The sequence below is a fragment of the Poromitra crassiceps genome, assembly GCF_964638095.1.
Source record: "Poromitra crassiceps genome assembly, chromosome: 2".
In the NCBI taxonomy this organism is placed as follows: domain Eukaryota; kingdom Metazoa; phylum Chordata; class Actinopteri; order Beryciformes; family Melamphaidae; genus Poromitra; species Poromitra crassiceps.
The window spans coordinates 82,725,121-82,744,985 of record NC_139624.1 but is presented as its reverse complement, the minus strand read 5'-3'; the positions used below and the strand labels follow the sequence as shown (position 1 = coordinate 82,744,985).

At 41.9% G+C, this 19,865-nt stretch overlaps 1 protein-coding gene across 1 annotated transcript; it reads right to left on the bottom strand.

Moving 5' to 3' along the window:
- Positions 1-106: 106 nt before the first annotated feature.
- Positions 107-19,760, bottom strand: gramd1c (GRAM domain containing 1c). Its single transcript, XM_083658253.1, has 18 exons — positions 19,642-19,760; positions 18,638-18,746; positions 16,623-16,752; positions 16,053-16,153; positions 15,321-15,416; positions 13,866-13,946; positions 11,387-11,505; positions 11,146-11,305; positions 8,978-9,137; positions 8,126-8,269; positions 7,856-7,974; positions 7,607-7,749; positions 7,415-7,518; positions 6,332-6,502; positions 5,992-6,058; positions 3,425-3,544; positions 2,430-2,535; positions 107-1,509 (listed from the first exon to the last, which is right to left on the bottom strand). The coding sequence occupies exons 2-18, from the start codon at positions 18,731-18,733 to the stop codon at positions 1,441-1,443; spliced, it is 1,986 nt and encodes a 661-aa protein (XP_083514379.1). The 5' UTR covers positions 18,734-18,746; positions 19,642-19,760; the 3' UTR covers positions 107-1,440.
- Positions 19,761-19,865: the final 105 nt, after the last annotated feature.

Here is a 19,865-nt window from a genome sequence, read left to right as displayed (position 1 = left end):
CTACACAAAACCTAGGGTCATGTGTCATGCTGAGAATGGCTGTAGTTTTTAATCAAACGATTTGATTAAAAATGTTAAAAACTGGCAGCACTCAAATCTGGTAGGAAAATACCTTTTATTCAAAATACCGGCACATAACAAACAATGTACAACATAGCCAACAGTCAAATTTAAACATTGGTAGTGGATCGTACTTTATGTGAGAAAAGACAGATACACCACATTGTGCACTACCCATGTCTTTCAAATCAAAAGTTGATGGCCACAGTGTAAACTTCAAAACAAGGAGCAAATTGTATGTGAGTGTCACCAACAGGGGGGAAAAAGTCCCTGTCAGCACAGAGCTCACAAAACAAACTTCCATCTAAACAGGGTTTTTATAGTGTGAGTGCACCGTACTGAGGTATAGGAAGTGTGTGACCCCTTGTCCCCTCACCTTTATTCGAGTAATGTGAGAGAAAATAGTTTAAACCCGTGTTCAAAATGACACCAATTTTTAACGTGGCTCAATGCAGACAAAGGGAGAGGAAGAGTAAATTGCACACGATACAACTATGGAAATACATGTAGATGGGGATAAAAATAGGCATGCCACCATCTTTTTTGGCTGCTTAAATCACAGAGCATTACCCTAAGATCTAGATATGTCCAACAGAGGTGGAATAAGTTGCATATGTTCCATTTGGAAAACACATATACAGCAGTATTTTCAGCAGATTTGGCTCAAAGCAAAAATAATGCTCATCTGATGCTTGAGGTTTACCAAGCAAACCAGTTGCAACCATTCCCACATTTCAAATTCCGGAAAAAATATGACGATTTATCAGCATTACAAAGGATAGAAAAACCTTGGTTCTACCATGTTTTCATTGGAAATAAAATATTAAAAGTAATCTAAAATATGGCCTAAAACTACAAATCACATGTGCAAAAACTTAAATAAAAAAATTTAAGACAAATATTATAGATACAATAGATTGAACATTTATTTTAACGTGAAGGCATCCTTGTTGACGAATCAATGTCACTCTTCATGAGGAAGTCACAAACGGTGCACTGTGCAAAGGAGGAGAATGATGTACGGGAGGTCAGGAACTTACAGCTTTTCTGACTTGCATCAACAGTCAATCCAGTGGCATCACTTCAGTGAAGAAGCAGGCAGCCAAGTCACATGACAACAGCATCCTACAGGAATCTAAAAAAGCCACTGCTCCATGTGCTGCCAACGATGATGCAACTCTCTCCTCCCCACAGTGAGCAGAGCTTTGAAAACATCCTTGCACCTGATGCCACACCAAAGGCTTTGGGACCTGTAGGCCTTGGCAACATAGTCCTTGTCAGTGGTCTGGGGACATCTTCTCCACGACAGCGTCACTGTATAGGAGAGATTTCCTCCGAGGCGGCTCATTGTAGAGTCCTGATGGACAGTTTGTGGGAGCATCACTGCGGCGCTGCCGTCCGATTGGCCATCGCAAAGTTCTGCTGCAGCATCATCAGTGAACTGCGGAGCTGGAAGGAAAAAAAGAAGCAAGTAGAAACACCTCTTTTCCTCATTTGAGAGCACCTCAGACAGCATTTATATGACTCCTTAAACTTTCTTTCTTAGGCTGCTGGTTCTAAATAGACAAGTACATATCCTGTACAGGCCCATGGCGCCTATACCAAATCTGGTGTTGACAACATCAAAAAAAAAGTAGATGCCCCATTACTGCTCCAGCTGTTACATGGTTATTACACCATACCAATGTTGACCAAACTTATTTTGACTAGTACAGCTCCCCTGAACCTCCCAAATTTTACTCAATTCCATCGTCAGTTTTTTGTAGCGCCCCCTACTGTTCAATCATAAAACAGCTATGCAGACATGGTCATTGATATCTGAACATGTTCGCAACGTTTTGTGATTACTGAACAATCGGTCATAGAGTTAAGACAATTTAGCACAGGCCACACACCCAAATGTAAAAATTACTATCTTCAAAACGACAGTAAATATCAACAACCTTTTAGCTAATTGTAATGAGACAGGTCTGTCGATACATTTAAAAAAAAAGGTTGTGATCGAGCAAACTGTGTAGGAGATGTTAAAAATGTGCTTTCAAAATATCTCTCTCTCTCTCTCTCTCTCTCTCTCTCTCTCTCTCTCTCTCTCTCTCGCATAAAATAGCGTTTCCATCGGGTGTGCTATTAATATCACCAGCTGAACCAATGTGATCCGATAAACAGCCGTATAGGTTGGAGGGTCGTTCTATCGGCTAAACTATTTACTTTTTGGAGATTAGTGGGTTTTTGGGCCAATCTAAAGTGGGCATAAGTGTTCCACCGTAAGTGGTCCGGACTGAGTGATTCACTCCAAAATGCCTCTTTATGACCACGGCTCCGCTAGCGGGCAGCATGGATTGGGTCACTAAACAGACTGTCGGACTCACTTGCTCTAAAAGGGTGATGGAGTCCTGGAGGACAGCTTTCAGCAGGTGCATCTCCTCTCTGGACCTGGAACCAGGTCCCTGTCTGGGACCATAGTCAGGGGGCAAGCTGCCAGATACATAGAAAGATCATTATTCTGGTGTGAAAAATATGTTTGTGCTTACTGCTACACTAAAAGGCAGAGAAGTCTTTACAGAGGCAGAAGTGGCAAGTTGAAGGAGGCAAAAGAGGAATTAAATTAAGGATGTGAGCAGTAAAGAGAAAGCGAGTGAAGGAGTATTGTGTCACATGTACTCAGGTTGACAAGCCTCTCACAAACTGGCAGTTTCAACATTGTGAGTCATAGGAACAAGAGCTCTCTTCTATGTGCTTGAAATTAATACCCGCCAACCCGCCAAACGCAGGTAAAAATTGACTGTGGCACTTAACATTGTAAAGTTACTCGCCAATTTCACTGACGTGAAAATAAGCTAAAAGAAAATGACTGTCACTTATTGTAGTGACAGTAATTGTAGTGACAGTAGCTGCTAGATTATAGTCTCACAGCACAACTTGGCAAGTCTTTGTTATTTTGATCTCCTTTTATTTGTACACAATTTGAAATCAACGCAATTGATCAATATCAGTGAAATACTGTAATCTTACAGATTTATTATGCTATAGCTTTTATTTTTACTGATACTTGTGCTTAAATGACCCCAGTGGCACTCATAATCTGGTTTATTTCAAGAAAAACATTTTGGCTAGTGGAAATTCTGATTTGCTGGTAACTTTAAAATCTAGGAACCATATTGGCTGGTGTTGAAAAACAGTTAATGCCAAGCCCTGCATGCCATCCCTCCCTCCCCCAAGCCCATCCACCCACACATTGACTCTCCTGTCTGAGTGATCATGGTACTGTATCTGATATAGTTTGTCTTTGTAGAACAGGATAAATCAGAGGGGGGGGGGGGGCAGACAAACGTTCATGATGCGAGGCAGCAGCAAGGTGTCTGACCTGGGCTCACTCCTCTCCCTCAGCCGGTGCTTTGTGCTCAGGTACATGCGGTGAGCCACGTCCTCCATGGCCCACAACTTGAGGAACAGGCCCAGATTCAGCACCGTCAGAATCAGCAGACTGAGGGACAGAGTGCACAGAGGTTAAAGTGGCCACGGACAGAAAGGGAGAGACGGAAGACGGATAGGAACACCTCACTAACACCAGAGATCCACAACCATAACCATTAAGCATGACTTTGTTTCCCAATCAACTCTCTTCATCTGGAAACTCATTCATTCATCTCTTTTATGATGAGGACCTGGCCAGGAAGACAAAAGAGGCACACACAAAATAGCAACAATACAGATAAACAAATATAAACACTGTTTATATTTGTTTAAACATAGTTAAATCATTAATAAAGACAGGTGCAGACATAGCAATTAGGAGTAAAAGGAGTTAAAATACAGGGCAGACAAGACATAGTGCAGGGTTAGGACACGGGGGACAGGATGTGTCAGGATAGTTGAGAATTGCAGACATATGTTAAAAAAAAGACTTCAATAGCCAAAGTAGTGATGGGGAGAAAACCGATACAGCATAGTATAGCATAGTATAGCCATGTTTTGCATGGTAATATTGTATCGGTACACAGTCGGCAAGTATTTAATCTTTTAAAATCGCAATAATATTGTATCGTGATAATATCGTATCGTGGTGCCTCTGGTGAGTCCTCTGTCCTACCTATGAGTTTTCCTTTGGGGACATACACAGCATATCGCAAAATGTTTTAAATTGCAATACTGTAATATTGTATCAATCCGCAACATTATAGTTGTAGTGTGAGACTTTTACATATTAGAAATGAACATCCGTTACATTGAAGCCATAGCCAAATGGGTTCCCACAATGCTGATTGAGCATATCAGCGCCACATAACTATTTCTCAGTACAGATGAGTCAATGAATCGGGTGTCTGTGGTGACTTTATTTTTTATTTTTTTTACTGAGCCGGTCTGAATCAATCAACCAATCAGGGTTAGCTAGATCGTAACTACCCAATCAGAGCACACAAACAAGGGTCATTCAGGTTCTACTCTCTGCTATGTTGTTTTGGTTATACATTGTGTACATTCCATGGCTGTGGTATGTTGAAACCGCATACAGCAGCTTCAAAATGTTGTAGATTGTTACTTTAACCTCTTCAGGGGTCTCATTTATTAAACTGTGCTTAGATTGGCTACATTACTGCCTACATGGACTAGGCACAACAACGCAATGACCGCTTATCACCAAAGGTGTCGCCAAAATCAAGGAACCCAAGAATGTTGTGGGTGTGAGATGAGATGATGAGATGAACTTTATTGTCCCCGAGGGGAAATTTGTCTTGGGCAAGTAGTGCCGTACAACAGCCACATATCGCATGTATAGAGGTTTAGACACAATACATACAACAGACAGGGAAAAAACATATCGAGCATACAATGTGGTCCCTTTCCAACATGCACTTTCCACTGGGAAATTTTGCCAGCGTGTAATATAGAAATAAAAGACAGCAAACACTGGTTTGTTCAATTTGGTTCAACATTTCATCCTAATGACATTCTAAGCATATTGCACAGTCATTGTGGGTTTATTGCACAACCCTCATTGCAATTTCCCATTTGATAAAGTAAAAGTATTGAAGATAAAATAAATACACTTTTTGGAGGTACAAACCTCACCTCAAGAGCAATAGGGCACTCAACTAAGTAAGACCAGAACTCAGTATATGACAGTACAATAGAGAGTTCTGCTTTGTTTAAAAAAGAATTCAGCTCTACCAATACTAGGACAGGCAATCCAGATTAGTAGAGAGTTCTGCTTTGTTTTAAAAGAATTTCAGCTCTACTAATACTAGGACAGGCAAGATTTGCCTCTGTTTGTAGAGAGTTCTTAATGAAGAGTAAGAGAATAAAATAAAAAGCTAAGAGAATAAAATAAAATAAAAATAGTAAAAATAGTGAAAATAGTGAAAAAGTAAAATAAATAAAATAAAATAAAATAATAAAAATATAAAAAAAAGTGAGAAGACATCGACCGGCATATGACCTGGTTTTATAGGGAACACCCTCTTTGGGGAAGGGGCAATGCCGCCTGTGTGTGTTTAAGTATCGTGATAATAACATACTGTGGGGACTCATGGTCATTCCCACCCCTCTGCCAAAGGCAGCAAAGTCAACAAAATGTCCCAGCAGTAATGATTTAAGTCCAATCTAAGCTGATACAGCAGCAGAGTGGAAGGCTTTGCTACCAAAGGAGTTGTTGGTTCGAGAGAGATTAGAGTTAGATCTTAGGTTCTAAGTAGATGTGGATATGCACAGTAGTTTGGAAAGATAGGCCGGGGTGTGTCCAGTGAGTGCTTTGTAAATCAGGGTGTATCAATCTGACTCACGTCTGGCCTGGAGAAGTAAGGCCAAACTAAACTGCCTTGGCCTGCACTGAATATGCACAATCAAATTCATATTAGAGTGAAAATACATTCACGATATGAATTCATTACATAAGCAATATAAATCATGTTGATTGACAGGTTGTTTACTTACATCACACTCATCCCAGCCACTATGGTAGTGATGCTCCACCCGTAGGGGCCTTTCATTTCTATGGGGCCTGAAATACAAAAAGGGCAAAGCTCAGTGCGAGCAGAGGATAAATCAATATTTGTGTGGCTGTTTGAAAACAAAACCCTTTTCAATGTGTATACTGTACTTCAGTTTAGAGAAAGCAGAAAGTTTTGTTACACACATACAGATATTTGCAGATATGAAAATAGATTTCAGTCATTATCTATCTAAAGACATTTGCTGTTACTAAACACAAGCAATTGTGAAGATGAAATAGAACAGTATACAGTTGAAATAGAAACACTTTCGCCCCATGTACCCATGTTGTTGTCTCTGTGCTGCTCGGAGTCTGGCCCGTACTGCTTGATGGGCTTCATGTGCTCCTGCAGAGTCCGGCTGTAGGTCCGCCTCCTCCTCCGCAGCCCGCCCATCTTCCCAGGGTCTCCGCCCCCTTGGTTCATCTCCGCCTCCTCCTCCAGCAGTTCTGCTTCTGTGCCATGACATCATGAGACCACAAAGAGTCAGGCACCAATAGACACGGGGGCAGAGAGACAGTCAAAATCTGTGTTCGGTTTCAAGGGTCACAAAGGCCTTGATATTCACCTTTTTCACTTTCCACCCAATTCACCCATTTTGTGTCTAAAAGGCAGGAGGTAACACAGATGCAAGCAAAACATTAACGAGGGCCCCGGCACTGGATCACCTAAATGGATTGGAAGTTGGAAAGCCACATTAATGTTCTGCTTGCACCTGTGTTACTTCCTACCTTTTAGACACAAAATGGGTGAATTGGGTGGGGGGTGAAAAAGGCGAATAGACACTGATCAGACAAGCCATTACGGGGGGGGGGGGGGGGGGGGGGGGGGGGGGGGTTCTGCTTAATGGATAACTGGAATAAAACCCCTCTGGAAAAGCACATGACTGATGATGGAGATATGCTTACCATGGAATGCTCATGTTTTGCATATTTTAATTTCTCGTATTTTTACCAAATGTATTTTTCTTCTTGATTATTTTGTTATTTTTTGGATTATTAATGTCGTATTCTGTTATAGGAAACGCTGTATGCCGCCGTTCTTGGCCAGGGCCCACTTGAAAAAGAGATGAACCCTGGTTAAATAAAGCATAGATAAAAAAGATAATATAGGTTCCCTGCTTGAGCCTGACATAGTGGCACTTAAATGGCCAGTAAGAGGGGCTTTGGGCTGAAGAAGGTAACACTGCGCACATACACCTTTCACTTTCCTAGCAAAATGCAGCTGTAATCTGATTCATATTGCAGAGCATGATATGAAAAAAGAACAGTTCATCTCTGATAAGAGTTCACATCAACTACAGGCTACAGCAAGAAGAGAGTGCTCTTTTTAGCCTCCCTGGCATGCGGACGGGGCGTGCTACTCACCTAGCTGTCGGAAATAATCTTCTATGCCGCTCCAAGAGTTCTTAGTGATGAAGGACTTGACCAGACCCCACGGCTGCTTCTTGTACTTCACATCAGTGTAGACCCTGACAGTGCAAGAGGAGCTCCATTTTAATTCTGTCCACTTGCAATGCAAAAATGAAGCCATCAAATAAATAAATATACAAATGTTACCTGAGCCGACACTTGCGCTTCGAGTCGCGTATGATGCAGTAGCGATTTTGAGTGTAGAAGTAATCGTGGTAGGGAACATCGTGAGTGTACACCTCAGCATCCACAAGGTAATACTGACCCTCCCGGGACTCTTTGTACAAGGTCTGAAAGATGGAGTTCAAATACACTCAGCCATAATCAACACTAAAGCATTCCTTATTATTGTCCATTCAAAACACACAGATGCTCTTCACACCGATGGAAACACACCTGGTTCTCAGTGGCAGTGGAGAACTTCCCAATCAGAGGGTTGTTGATGGTGATGGTGTAATTCAGACTCCTCTTCATGTTTCCCGAGGCTTCTCTCTGCCAGGGCTTAAAGGTGGCATCTGGAAACACAAAAGACAACCGTAAACCTCGAATATTACGCGTCACACATGGTTATCAAAGCTTTTTGGCTCACAGATCAGCAGGGAATCGGTGTGTCGAGGCTGCGGTGGGGAATGACAGAAAGCTATACACAGAATGAGCAAGACTTACGGGTGATCTTCCTGACTTTCATGAACCTGCGTAGGAAGTGGGAGTCGGTGAAGAGCAGCTCGAACATCTTCTCTGCGCTGATGTGGAAGACCTTGTTCAGGTTGAGTCGGCCCTGCACCTGGGACAGAGCCGCCCGCTCCTCCACTGACAAAGAAGAAGAAAATACACCTTAAGAGAATTCTACTAGAACACAAAAACTAGCATGGTAAACCATCCTGATGACTAGGGGTTTCACAGACTAGCCTACGTAGAGCGAAACCAGTGGGCAAGCTCTGCCCCTTTCCCCTGAACATGTGGAAGTCTTTGTTTAAGCTCTTATTCCTCGAATGGCCATTTGAGGCAGGACTCAGAAGTCCCGTCGTTCCTGTTAAAATGCCCCACTTTGTAACAGTAATTAAACATCTTTACAACCTGGCTCTTAACACGGTTTTTGTCTATATAGCTAATTTCACCTTTTCATAACAACTGTAGGGTGGTCATATCTTATATAACTCGCCCATTTGGAGAAAAATAGATGATAGAAAAGGGGGTGATTGACAGATTGCCTGTCCAGTGATCGTGCAGCTTGCCGATCACGGACCAATAGCAGGCGGAGCTGCGGCTCTGGGAAACCCCCATCTCACGTGAGCTGCGGAAGGACTCAACCCATTCCCTCCCACTCTGCTGACGAAAAATCAAGATGGCGACGCCGGCCAACGAATCAACTCCAAACGGGAGACCAAAATGAATGGGATAGCTTTGTCCATATTTTTTTTTAGGTCAGTGAGCGAAACAGAATGTGAGATCACATGATCAGCTACAAAAACCACACAAGCTTGAGTGTCTCTGGCACCGGGGCAGCGCAACTCTCACCTTCCTCGGCGCTCTCGGACCCGCTCTGCTCGGAGATGGCGTCCACGTTGGCGTTGAGGTCAAGAGAAAGAGAAAAGGGCTTGGAGACCCGTTCTGGGGCCATGCGCTCGAACGAGGGAGCAGGACTGCGCCGCTGAGACGGAGTGTTGCGAGATTCATCCTGTCGGGGAAACACACACAAAAACACAGAGACAAAAATGAGTCATGGTTTCAGACAGATTTATACACAGATCACATAATCTGTTGTTAGTACTCTCTTAAAGAGCCAGTTACAACTTCAGCAGACACTTTTTTTTTAGAGTGAAAGGGCAAGAAGATTGTTACATGTTTTTCGAGCTGTAAACATGGATATATTAGCTTCTATGGTATACAGTATACTGCAAATTTACGGTACCCAATTTCAACATTTTTCAAATTACAATAAGTCCTGCATCTGTTTTTAGCGGCAGAAAAACGTAGTTGCACTGTTCTCTATGGGTTGAAACTTTCAACTGTGGCACTTCTGGCTGAACGCCTCAATCTATGATGACAATGCAGCCATTTCACCTTTGGCAGCGTCAAATGCTTTGTGATTACAAAATTGTTACCGCCACGTAGAGATGGGTGATCTGTCAGTCACACACCAATATTTGCTCTTGCTCCCCACTACACTTTTTCCTCTTCTTTAAAATGTGTGTAAAATTCAAACTACTTGGGAACAGGAGCTGGGGGTAGATTTCACAGATGAATTGTGGGATGAAGCTGTGGACAGAATACGCTCAAGTACACCCTGTGCAAGGCTACAACTTTTACAATGCAAGGTATTACACAGGGTCAATTTTTCTAAATCGCAACTATCTGCAATCTTTCCAAATATAGCTGACCAATGTGACAGATGCCACGCCTCATCTAGCAATCTGAGCCATACGTTTTTGTTTTGTCCTAGACTACATACATTCTGGTCTGATTATTTTATTATCTTGACAAGGGTTCTGGGAATTGATGTAAAGGCAGACCCCCTCATAGCAACATTTGGGGTCTCCTTTGATTCGCCCCAGATTAATTCTTTACAGTCGGACATATTGGCCTTTACCTCTCACTTGGCAAGACGCCACATTTTACTCTTATGGAAATCTCCTAAGGTTCCATCCATTTCTTGGTGGCTTAGGGATGTCATGTCGTTCCTTAAGTTAGAAAAGATAAGATTCTCAGTGAAAGGCAGCTCTACTAAATTTCTTCATAAGTGGAATTCTTTCATAGAATATTTTAATTTATTACAAATCTTGCCCCTCGACTACCCCCCCCTTTTCTGGGTTTGTTGTTTGTTTTTTATTTTTTCATCTTGTATGGCTGTTATTAATTTTTGTGCTTACTTGTAGTATGTCATCTACATTATGATTCGCTATATTTTCTACACAGAGACAATGTTCACAATGTTCTGTTTTTGAATGAAAATGGAAAATATATATAATTTAGTCAATTGTACCGATTTTTGCATTGCCAATATATATATATATATATATATATATATATATATATATATATATATATATATATATATATATATATATATATATATATATATAATTAAAAAAAATCTGTATCAGGACATCAGGACACTAGCTGAAAACAGTGTGTTTACCATAGACTGTGTATAAAAACTATGGACTGAGTCACTATGATGTTTGGTTGGACTCATTGGCTTTTGGACTCCTATTTTGAAGCCTCGAGTATACGAGTGTGGCCGTCACCATCACCATCTTGAGGTTCGTGCACAGCTCGCGTGAGACAACAATCAAGATCAGGCAAGATCAGGGGTTTTCTCCACAGCGCCATCTGCTATTGGTCCATGATCAGCAAGCAGGCGACCTGTCAATCACGCCAAAAACAGTCTTTTCTATTGTCTATTTTACTCTAAACGGGGAAGTTATATAAAAATTCACCCCCCGTACAGTTGTCATGAAAGATAAAATTAGATTAGATATATAGACCAAAACCGTGTTTTGAACCAGGATGTAAACATGTTTAATCCTGTTGTAAAGTCAGACATTTTAACATGGGGGTGAACAGGGAATCACTGAGCCAGCCTCAAGTGGTCATTCGAGGAACTACAGATTTTATCACTTCCTGCAGAGGCTTCATCTGTCCAACCCCGAGCTTGCTGCCTGGTGTTTACACACTCTTCATACCATGCTGCCAGAGTTTGTGATGGAGATGAGGAGGGAAGGCACGTCCTCCCCCTGGGGCGTGGAGGTCTCGACGGGACCCTGCTCCACACCAGGCAGGCGAAGGGAGGGGGTCCGCTCCAGACGGCCCAGGCTGTCTTCCACAGCAGGCCTCATGGATAGGCTGCAGGCAGACAGACAGGTGGTCTAACACTATATTTAAGTATATTAATGTGTGTGTGCATGGGTGTGGGTGGGTGCTTACCTGGTCTGCGTGGTTGATTCTGCTGATACCTGCAAGCTCTCCATCTCTTCATGGCTCAGTCCCAGGTCATTCCCATAGTGCTGTTTAACCATCTGCCACAGCTCGAAGCTGGTCAGAGGCTGAAAACGAGAGGAGGCGTCTTATCATCCATTGGTTATTGTCTTGTTCTTGGGTGAATTTTGTGTTGTTATTTTATCAATCATTTTATGTCTCTTTGCAACTGGGAATATGTTGGTTGTCATATTACTGATAATGTGTAGTGTAGGCTACTCAAAACCAAAACAAATTGGTTAAAAAAAGAGGAGAGAGGAGGCAAGGAGTCACAAAGACATTTGGAAATTCAGTTGTGGTAGAGATATTCCTCAATATTCCTCAATATGTGGTAGAGATATTCCTCAATATTCCTCAATATTCCAATGAGACCTCTTTGGCCAATAATGTCAAGTGAATAGTAAAAAGCACATTAAGAATTTTAAGGGGCTGCAATAAGTAACCTGGAAACACCGATGTTTGCATAAATATAATCTACCATCCGACCTGTTTAGGTGAGCAATACAAAACCTATTGTCTGTCCCAACTGGCCTGATACTCATCTTACACTGTAACCCATGACTGCCAAGTGAACAATTCAACAAAACAGCAACCACCAACCGACCAAAAACCAACGCACCTGCAGCCGCAGCTGCAGAGAGGAAATGCGTTTTTTACATGACCAAACAAACCAGATTAAGCTAGTTGTGGTGTTCAAACTATTGTCAAATAAATAATAGATAAATTAAACTACGCTTGTAAGAAACTAATACACGGAATAAACGCCTCTTTATTAACCAGACTTTGTTTTTGCCATACAGCTGATTCAGCCAGTTTAGGTTTAAAGCCATTTAAAATCAAGATATAACACCTGGATTATGCTACACTTACTTGTCGGTGGACTTGTGTGTCTTGGCCGGGCAGCTGTGCACCTGAACTCTAGTCTGTTAACCTGGACGCAGCGCGAATATAATCCACCATTCAGGAAGTCCTGGCTTTCAACTCCTCTGACAAGTGACGCGCCGCCCAGATTCACACATAGGATTCACACCGAGATAAATGAGATAAAAGCTCGTCCTGTCTGTCGAGTCAGACCCACGCGGGGGACAGATCGTTGTTTTGATGTAGTAACTTGCTACAAAGTTTCTGCTTAAAATGCAACTAGTGCGTCAAGGGCGCGCTCTCTCTTTTTTTCTTCCTCGCTCTCTCTCTCTCCCTCTCTCTCTCTCTCTCTCTCTCTCTCTCTCTCGCGCGCAGGTATGTAAATTGGCTCTCGTGGCCACACCCGCAGAGGTCAATGAACTTTAACAGCAGCGTGTTTACAGGTGTTTGTGCTTCGTCGCAACCAGGTCCCAACAGACACGGCGCTCTGGGCGCTATAATGCTGTCATCACCCAGGACGTCATAGCATCTAGGGCCTATAGGCATATACAAACTCAGAAAAGCACTTTACTTTGTTTTCCCTAAAGACCTTATCTTACATCTGTATAATGCTGTATAATAATACTACTTATACTGTATGAGTATGAATTAACATTAGAACACTTGGGTAAACTGAGTTTTAGGTGGGTTCATTTTTAACTAGCCTGTAACACCCTGACATAAAGGTAAATGATTGCAACACAGTAACATAATATCACTTGTAACAATAATAGATGGTTTCTCTCACCCATGGGTGATCCTGTCACTACTTGTAATTCTTGACCCTACTTGCAATAGCACAACAGCATTGATATAACCTCTAGTAAGACAGAGTCTGTGGCCAGTGCAGATTTGTACTCTGGACTGATTAGATAAGTGCTGTGAAACGGGGTAAAGTCACAGACCGGCGCGCTTAGTCACAGGTTTCAAGTAGGGATGCACCGATTGCAAAATTCTGGGCCGATACCATTACCGATGTTTAAAATAACAATTTCGCCGTATGTTTTTTTTATGCCTTTTTTGATAGGGAAACAAATAAATCTTCATTATAAACAAATAACTGGCCTGTTTTAAAGTATTTTGAGCCCTTCATCACACTCCCTTTAGTTGAGCACAACTTCAATCATGAACGGCATCTTTTTTTACGATGGCCAAGTGAACAAGGCCAATATCGGCTGATACCAATATATGGCCGATATATCTGTGCATCCCTAGTTTCAATGTAGTGAACAACAGATAAATGCTCTAGCAAATGTCAGTGTGTTAGGGATAGGGTTAGGGTTAGTCCCTCTGTCATATCTGTGGATTAGTATAGTTTGGATTGTACTACTGTGTGTAATGCTTCACACATGAGAGACTATTACTACCACTGTATGACTTCTACATACATGGAGTATAGATATCGTACCTACAGTAATCCATATCAAACTGATCATAAGTGGCTGCTAGTGCTACTATAGGAGGGAATGGATGAGTGTCTGGAGTGAGATGGCATGAGGTGACATCGTGAGCTGAGCAGGGACCTTACCTTGTTCATCAGTGTGTTTTGCCACATGCGGAAAACACCCTGGTAGCTTTTCTCTCTTGCCGAGAAGGTAGTGAAGAACAGCTGTGGGTGAAGAAGACATGAGTCAATAGAAAATACTAATGGATCATGGGTTTATGAAGCATGAAATAACTTCTGAATGACTGACTCACTTCTGATGATAGTCACGCGCGCACACAAGGTTAGAACAAAAATATAACTTCAAGCAGCCATGAAAGGCTTTTTTGAATGATACTGACATGTACATTGAAATGAATTACCGGTACTTTTATTTATTTACATGCCACATGCATGAATTGCTACATTGTTGGCAAGTAGAACTTGGGCCACCTGGGGATTCGAACCCTGGACTTTTGTATCCAGAGTGTATCTGTGTCACTGGGGACACATGGTTTACATCAGGGGGGTCCAAACTTTTTTGAATGGGGGTCAGATTAGATCATGTGAAAATACCTGGGGGCCAACTGCTTCTCACATTTAACTCATGTTGGGCATACAATTCTGAGAAAGTGTGTATTGTCAATATGTTTGTGAAATATGTTTAAAAATTTGATTGAATATCACTGTGGACTCACATTTGACCAATCTGAATACCCTTAAACTTGATATACCATTAAATAATGTCTGTGAAAATCTTGGTAGCTTGAAGACTTGCATTATTTATTTTTTATTTTTTGAAATGTGAAATGTCTAGAAATATAGATTTGTTGTAATAAGCCATGCCCACTTTAATCAACCATTACCAAATGATTGAGTCATGACCCTAGATCATGCAAACCAAATTTTGTATGACTCCATGTAGTCTCTGATTACGAGATAAACTTTTCGCATTTGTGGCGCCCCTGCTGTTCATGATTAAAACAGCTGTGCACAGATGGTCATTGGTCACTGATGATATCTGAATAATGTTCACAAAGTTTTGTGATAATTGGACAATCGGTCATGAAATTTAGACAATTTAGTTGACGAGGCATGCTTTTTTTTAAACGTATATCTTCAAAACGACAGATAACCTTTATTCCACTTTATTTAAATTTTAATGAGATTAGTCATAAAAAATGTTGGTGGTGATTGGTCAAAAATGTTATTGAAAACTTTTCAAAATATATAAAAAAAAAAAGGGACTTATCGGTGTAGAAGTTATGGCCTTTCAAAGGGTCTTTTTTAGACCTTTAATTATAGCACCCCCATCAGGCCAGGTTCATATTTCTGGAGCAGAAACTATAGCCATCAATATGTCATTTGCCCAAATTTCATCCCTCTGCGATACCAGCTCACAGCAATTTGTGTTGCGGCAGAAGAAGTAACAATAATAAATCAGCACAAAAACAAGAGGGTTTCAGCCCCTTCGGGGCTTGAAGCCCTGATGAGTGAGAGTTCAGAGTGAATAGGTTGGAGACAGTAGACTGTGATTAGACCAGAGACAATGGATTATACCTTCTCTGTGTTTGTGCAGATCTGGATGGCATTGGGAATCAGCCGTGCCGTTTTCTCTCTGCTCATAGACATGATTTGTTTAAGACTGAGCATAATCTAGAGATGACATGGCAAAAAGGTGAAAGGTTACGAATATGATACAGCAGTCAGAACACATGCTTATCAATGCTCATTCAAAAAAAATCCACTCTCATGCTGTTAGATATCAATCTGTGATGTCCAATGCATTCCAGGAGTCGTGGTCATCTGTAATTTCAGTCATCTGTAAAGTCAGTGACAGCTAGTGGCTAGTCAGTGGAAGCTTTTGGCTAGCCAGTGGCAGCTAGTGGCTAGCCAGTGGCAGCTAGTGGCTAGTCAGTGGCAGCTAGTTTCACCCAGTGGCAGCCTGTGAAATTTCAGTGACATGTCATTGGCAGCTAGTGGCACCCAGTGGTATTTCAGTGGCACATCAGTGGCAGCTAGCTAACTGCCGACATACCACTCATTGCCACTGACTAGCTTTGTACCATCTAACCATCAAAAACTGTGTGTGTGTGTGTGTGTGTGTGTGTGTGTGTGTGTGTGTGTGTGTGTGTGTGTGTGTGTGTGTGTGTGTGTGTGTGTGTGTGTGTGTGTGTGTGTGTGTGTACGCGTGCGTGTGTGTGTGTGCGCGTGCGTGTGTGTGTTATACATATACTGTATAACACATACAGTATATGTATGTGTGATATTGATTGCCGTTGGCTTTGTTACCTTCGCCCCCCAGAACACATTGCTGTAGAAGCAGAACCAGTTCTCGGAGAGGTAGAGGCGTCCCTGAAGGAGGATGTCACGCTGCAGGGCACATGGGTAGTCTGGGAAGAAAATAGATAAGACAGGTGAGGCAGGTAAATGAGCGTTATACAAATGAGCTTGTCTGAGATGCTCCAATATACACTGCATATAAAACAGGTCACTGTGGAGTGATTAATGAGGTGACAAGTATACAGTGTTTTGCAGATTCAGCAAATATGTAACAACTTATAACTTTGTTTTTCATAGAACTAACTAGCATTTCTTTTTAACTTTTTGGGTTGGGAGAGTGGAGAATAGCTTCTCTTCTCTCTGCTTCTCTTAGGACAAGGCAAGCAATGATATATACTAATAAGGACTCACATGAGCTAATTATGTTTAAAGTAAAACTACATTGCATTCTGGCTATTTCGACTAACTAGCTCAAGAACTGCTAAACACCACCCTAGGAACAAGAGGTTAGACTGGTATATTTGCTGATACGGACGATATTGACCTTTTCGGTTTTCATTTTCAGCCAGTGTTACTCACCCACTATGAGCCTCTCTGACTCTGGGAGTTCTTTGAATAACTTCTTAAATTCATCAAACTTCTGTTTGTAGGTAATGGCAGGGGGTTGAGGAGCCGCAACCGCAAGACACTGTGCCTGAGGATCAGAGGCCTGGAGGACAAGATGTGAACGTTACTGAAACAGTAATACTAAGCTATTTAGAAAATCCCACATATTTCTTTTTTCCAGTCTTGATGGAAGAAACACTGTACAAAATACTGACCACTCATAGGCCATCCTTGTATTCTTGGAATTGTCCTTATTATATCAAATGAATTCAGAGGGAATTAAGAGAAGAAACTAAGAGTAAGAAGTTAGAGAAAAAATGCAATGTGTTTGAGCAGATGAAAAACATCATCAACCCTTGAGCTTTGCATCAGAAAGGCAGCAGCAATCCCACTTGTGTGTGATGAAATGATTTCAGCTAACAGTGAGCACGTTATGTACGGATCTTAAGGTTGATGCCACTAGAGGGCAGCCAGAATTGATTGTTATTGTTTCATAAAGTAGAAGTGGATGATAAAGGTCCATGATTTCAAAGATCTATTAGTCTAGCGGTGGCCAACGTTTTTACACTTCAGATCTACTTTTACATTTTGCAACAGCACAATATCTACCTGTCCACCCCCCCCCCCCCCCCCCCCCCCCCCCCCGCTGTAAGTGTAAACTTAATAATTAGACTTTGTTTGTACAATTCTGTGTTATTGAGACAGGGTCCAAAATTTGCACCAGCCACCAGCCAAATGTTGGTAAAATATGCAAGTGGCTGGTAGATTTGCTTCACTCACCAGGCAAAAAAACAACAATGGTAATCTATTGAGTGGCTGGTCAAATTTGAACATTCACTAGCCATTTGGCTGGTGGACAAAAAAGTTAATTTTGGACCCTGTATTGAGATACATGCTGCAAATACATGTATTGTTATTGTGCTGTTGGCTTTGAGTGTTCAGGTGGCTGTGCTGTAAATCCTGTTGAGATGCAGGTATTATTCTGGCCATAATTGTGTGCTATGAGGCGGGGGGGCTTTTATGCATCCAGGCCCAGGGGCCCGTCATGTCATAATCCAGTGATACTGAACTTGCGGCCCGTTAGTTTTTTATTGTGAATTAGAATCTAATTCACAATAAAAACTAACGTGAAATAAAGTTTGACTGAGCTCCAGCTAAATTGTCAAATACCGCCGTCTGCTCGCTACCCAGGCACTTATGTATGTACTTAACCTAACTAACTTAACCTAACTATCTGGCTAAACTCCGGCTGACACCCAAAAACCTACAATCCGCTACAGAAAAATGTATATTGTTTGTTTATTAACTGGCCCCTGGCCTCCTATCATTTCACGAAAGTGGCCCCCGGGCAAAGCAAGTTGAGTATCCCTGTCATAATCCATCCATGACCCTGAGATCAACTACATCCTGATCTACTGGTTGGTGACCACTGTAATTAGTCCATATGTGGTGTGTATCATGCAAAGTAGCAGCTTGATTCCATGTTAAGTGAATATATTTATTAATGTGAAAGTGGCTCCCTCCCCACAGTGCCAGCGTAGCTGCAGAAGTGCAGTGCGGCTGTAGCTCAGGAGGTAGAGCGGGTTGTCCACTAATCACTTTGGATAACAGAGGTCAATGGTTCGATTCCCGCCTCCTCCAGTCTGCATGTCGAAGTGTCCTCCTTGGGCAAGATACTGAACCCCAAATTGCTCCCGTTGGTGTGCCAGCACCCTGCGTGGCAGCCTGCCGCCATCGGTGTATGAATGGGTGAATGCACCTACTGATTGTAAAGCGCTTTGGATAAAAGCGCTATATAAATGCAGGCCATAAGTGCAGCATCAGGTGATTCAGTCTGGGGGAACAGAAAGGATGCTTACTGGTGATGTACTTCATCACATGGCTAGAGCCTAGAGGGCAGCATTGAGAGCATCTTGAATGAGACTCCGTCTGTAGCTGTACCATGGTTGAAACACGCCCCGTGGGCATGGACAGGATCTGTGCTTTACCTCCATTTCGTCTGAGCTCCACCTGACATCCACAGATGCTGCATCGTCTGTAGCATCATCACTGCCCACTCCTGACCTGCTGGATGACTGGTCCATCTGGTCTGCTGCACTGGTTACATAAAAATATGTGATGTTGTGAGCATCTCAACCCTGCAAAACTGTTGGAAAATGCCATTTTTAAAGTAATCCACAATAACATTCTATGTAATTTGGGGTCTTATGTGCATAATACATAATAGTATGCATCTAAAAGTATTAGACATTAGTTTCAATCCAAATCCTAAATATTGCCATTTAAGTTTTTTGAAACCTAATTTGGTGACATTTTACATTTTAATCATTCAAATTGGCTGGGTGGTTCATAACACAACACATTTTTCTGTGGTGTGACAAACTCAAACCCCATATCAAGTTTTGGTTTCCAGGGGCTTTAATTTAACAAATCTCTTCAGTCATGTCATAATTCGCTGAAACTGTGGGATGCAATAAGTAGCTATAGCCTACTTCTGTGGGTTATGAATGTCCCCAAACAGGTCTATTCATTATATTCAGGGCTATTCATCAGCAGCACAGAGAACTGGTTGGTCTTGTGTGGAGCTACCGAGGAGAAACTTACTGTAGCAAAACACAGCCTCAACTTTACCTATATGACCACCTTTGTGGATACCAGTGGTAAGTAAGGTAGGCTATTATTGTTATTATGAGTATTGATTTACCATTTATTTTACAAAGTTAACCTAGATGTGCAACAGATAGAAACCACTGGATTATCTCTCTCGATGTGCAACTGATACCAAACCACTAGATGTCAACTTACATCAGACAAAACAAAGTCAAGCTCCGCTTCCAAAATGTCAAAACGGTCCCTATCTGATTGATCAGTAAAGCTACATGCTGATGTCAAACATAATGCGTAAAATGCCTTGGCGCACAATGGCAAAGACGCACAGACGCATTGCATCTTTATCAAAGTGAGTTTCCAAATGCGGGCTTCCAGTACCTACCTGACACGGACTGGGCGATGCTTATCCTGTGTAGTACGTCCTCAAAAAAAGTCAGGAAAACAACTGCTCTCAAATGATTAGCGTCTATGGCTCCCTCACTGTGCTATCCACGATTTCCGTTCGCCTGATACAGGTGCGACAAATCAACATCCTGCAACATACCTTTTGGGCGGAGTTGTCACCTCTTTTCTGCTCATTGTTGTCTGCTCCAAAAATAGCCTCTT

What these genes read in the sequence shown, in the direction of transcription:
- gramd1c (XM_083658253.1), bottom strand. Translation starts at nt 18,733, where the DNA reads ATGGACCAGTCATCCAGCAGGTCAGGAGTGGGCAGTGATGATGCTACA. An exon ending in GTCAGAGAGGCTCATAGTGG is followed by an intron (nt 16,154 to 16,622) that starts GTGAGTAACACT and finishes TTTTCTTCCCAG; the next exon opens with ACTACCCATGTGCCCTGCAG. An exon ending in ATGTGTTCTGGGGGGCGAAG is followed by an intron (nt 15,417 to 16,052) that starts GTAACAAAGCCA and finishes TGTCATCTCTAG; the next exon opens with ATTATGCTCAGTCTTAAACA.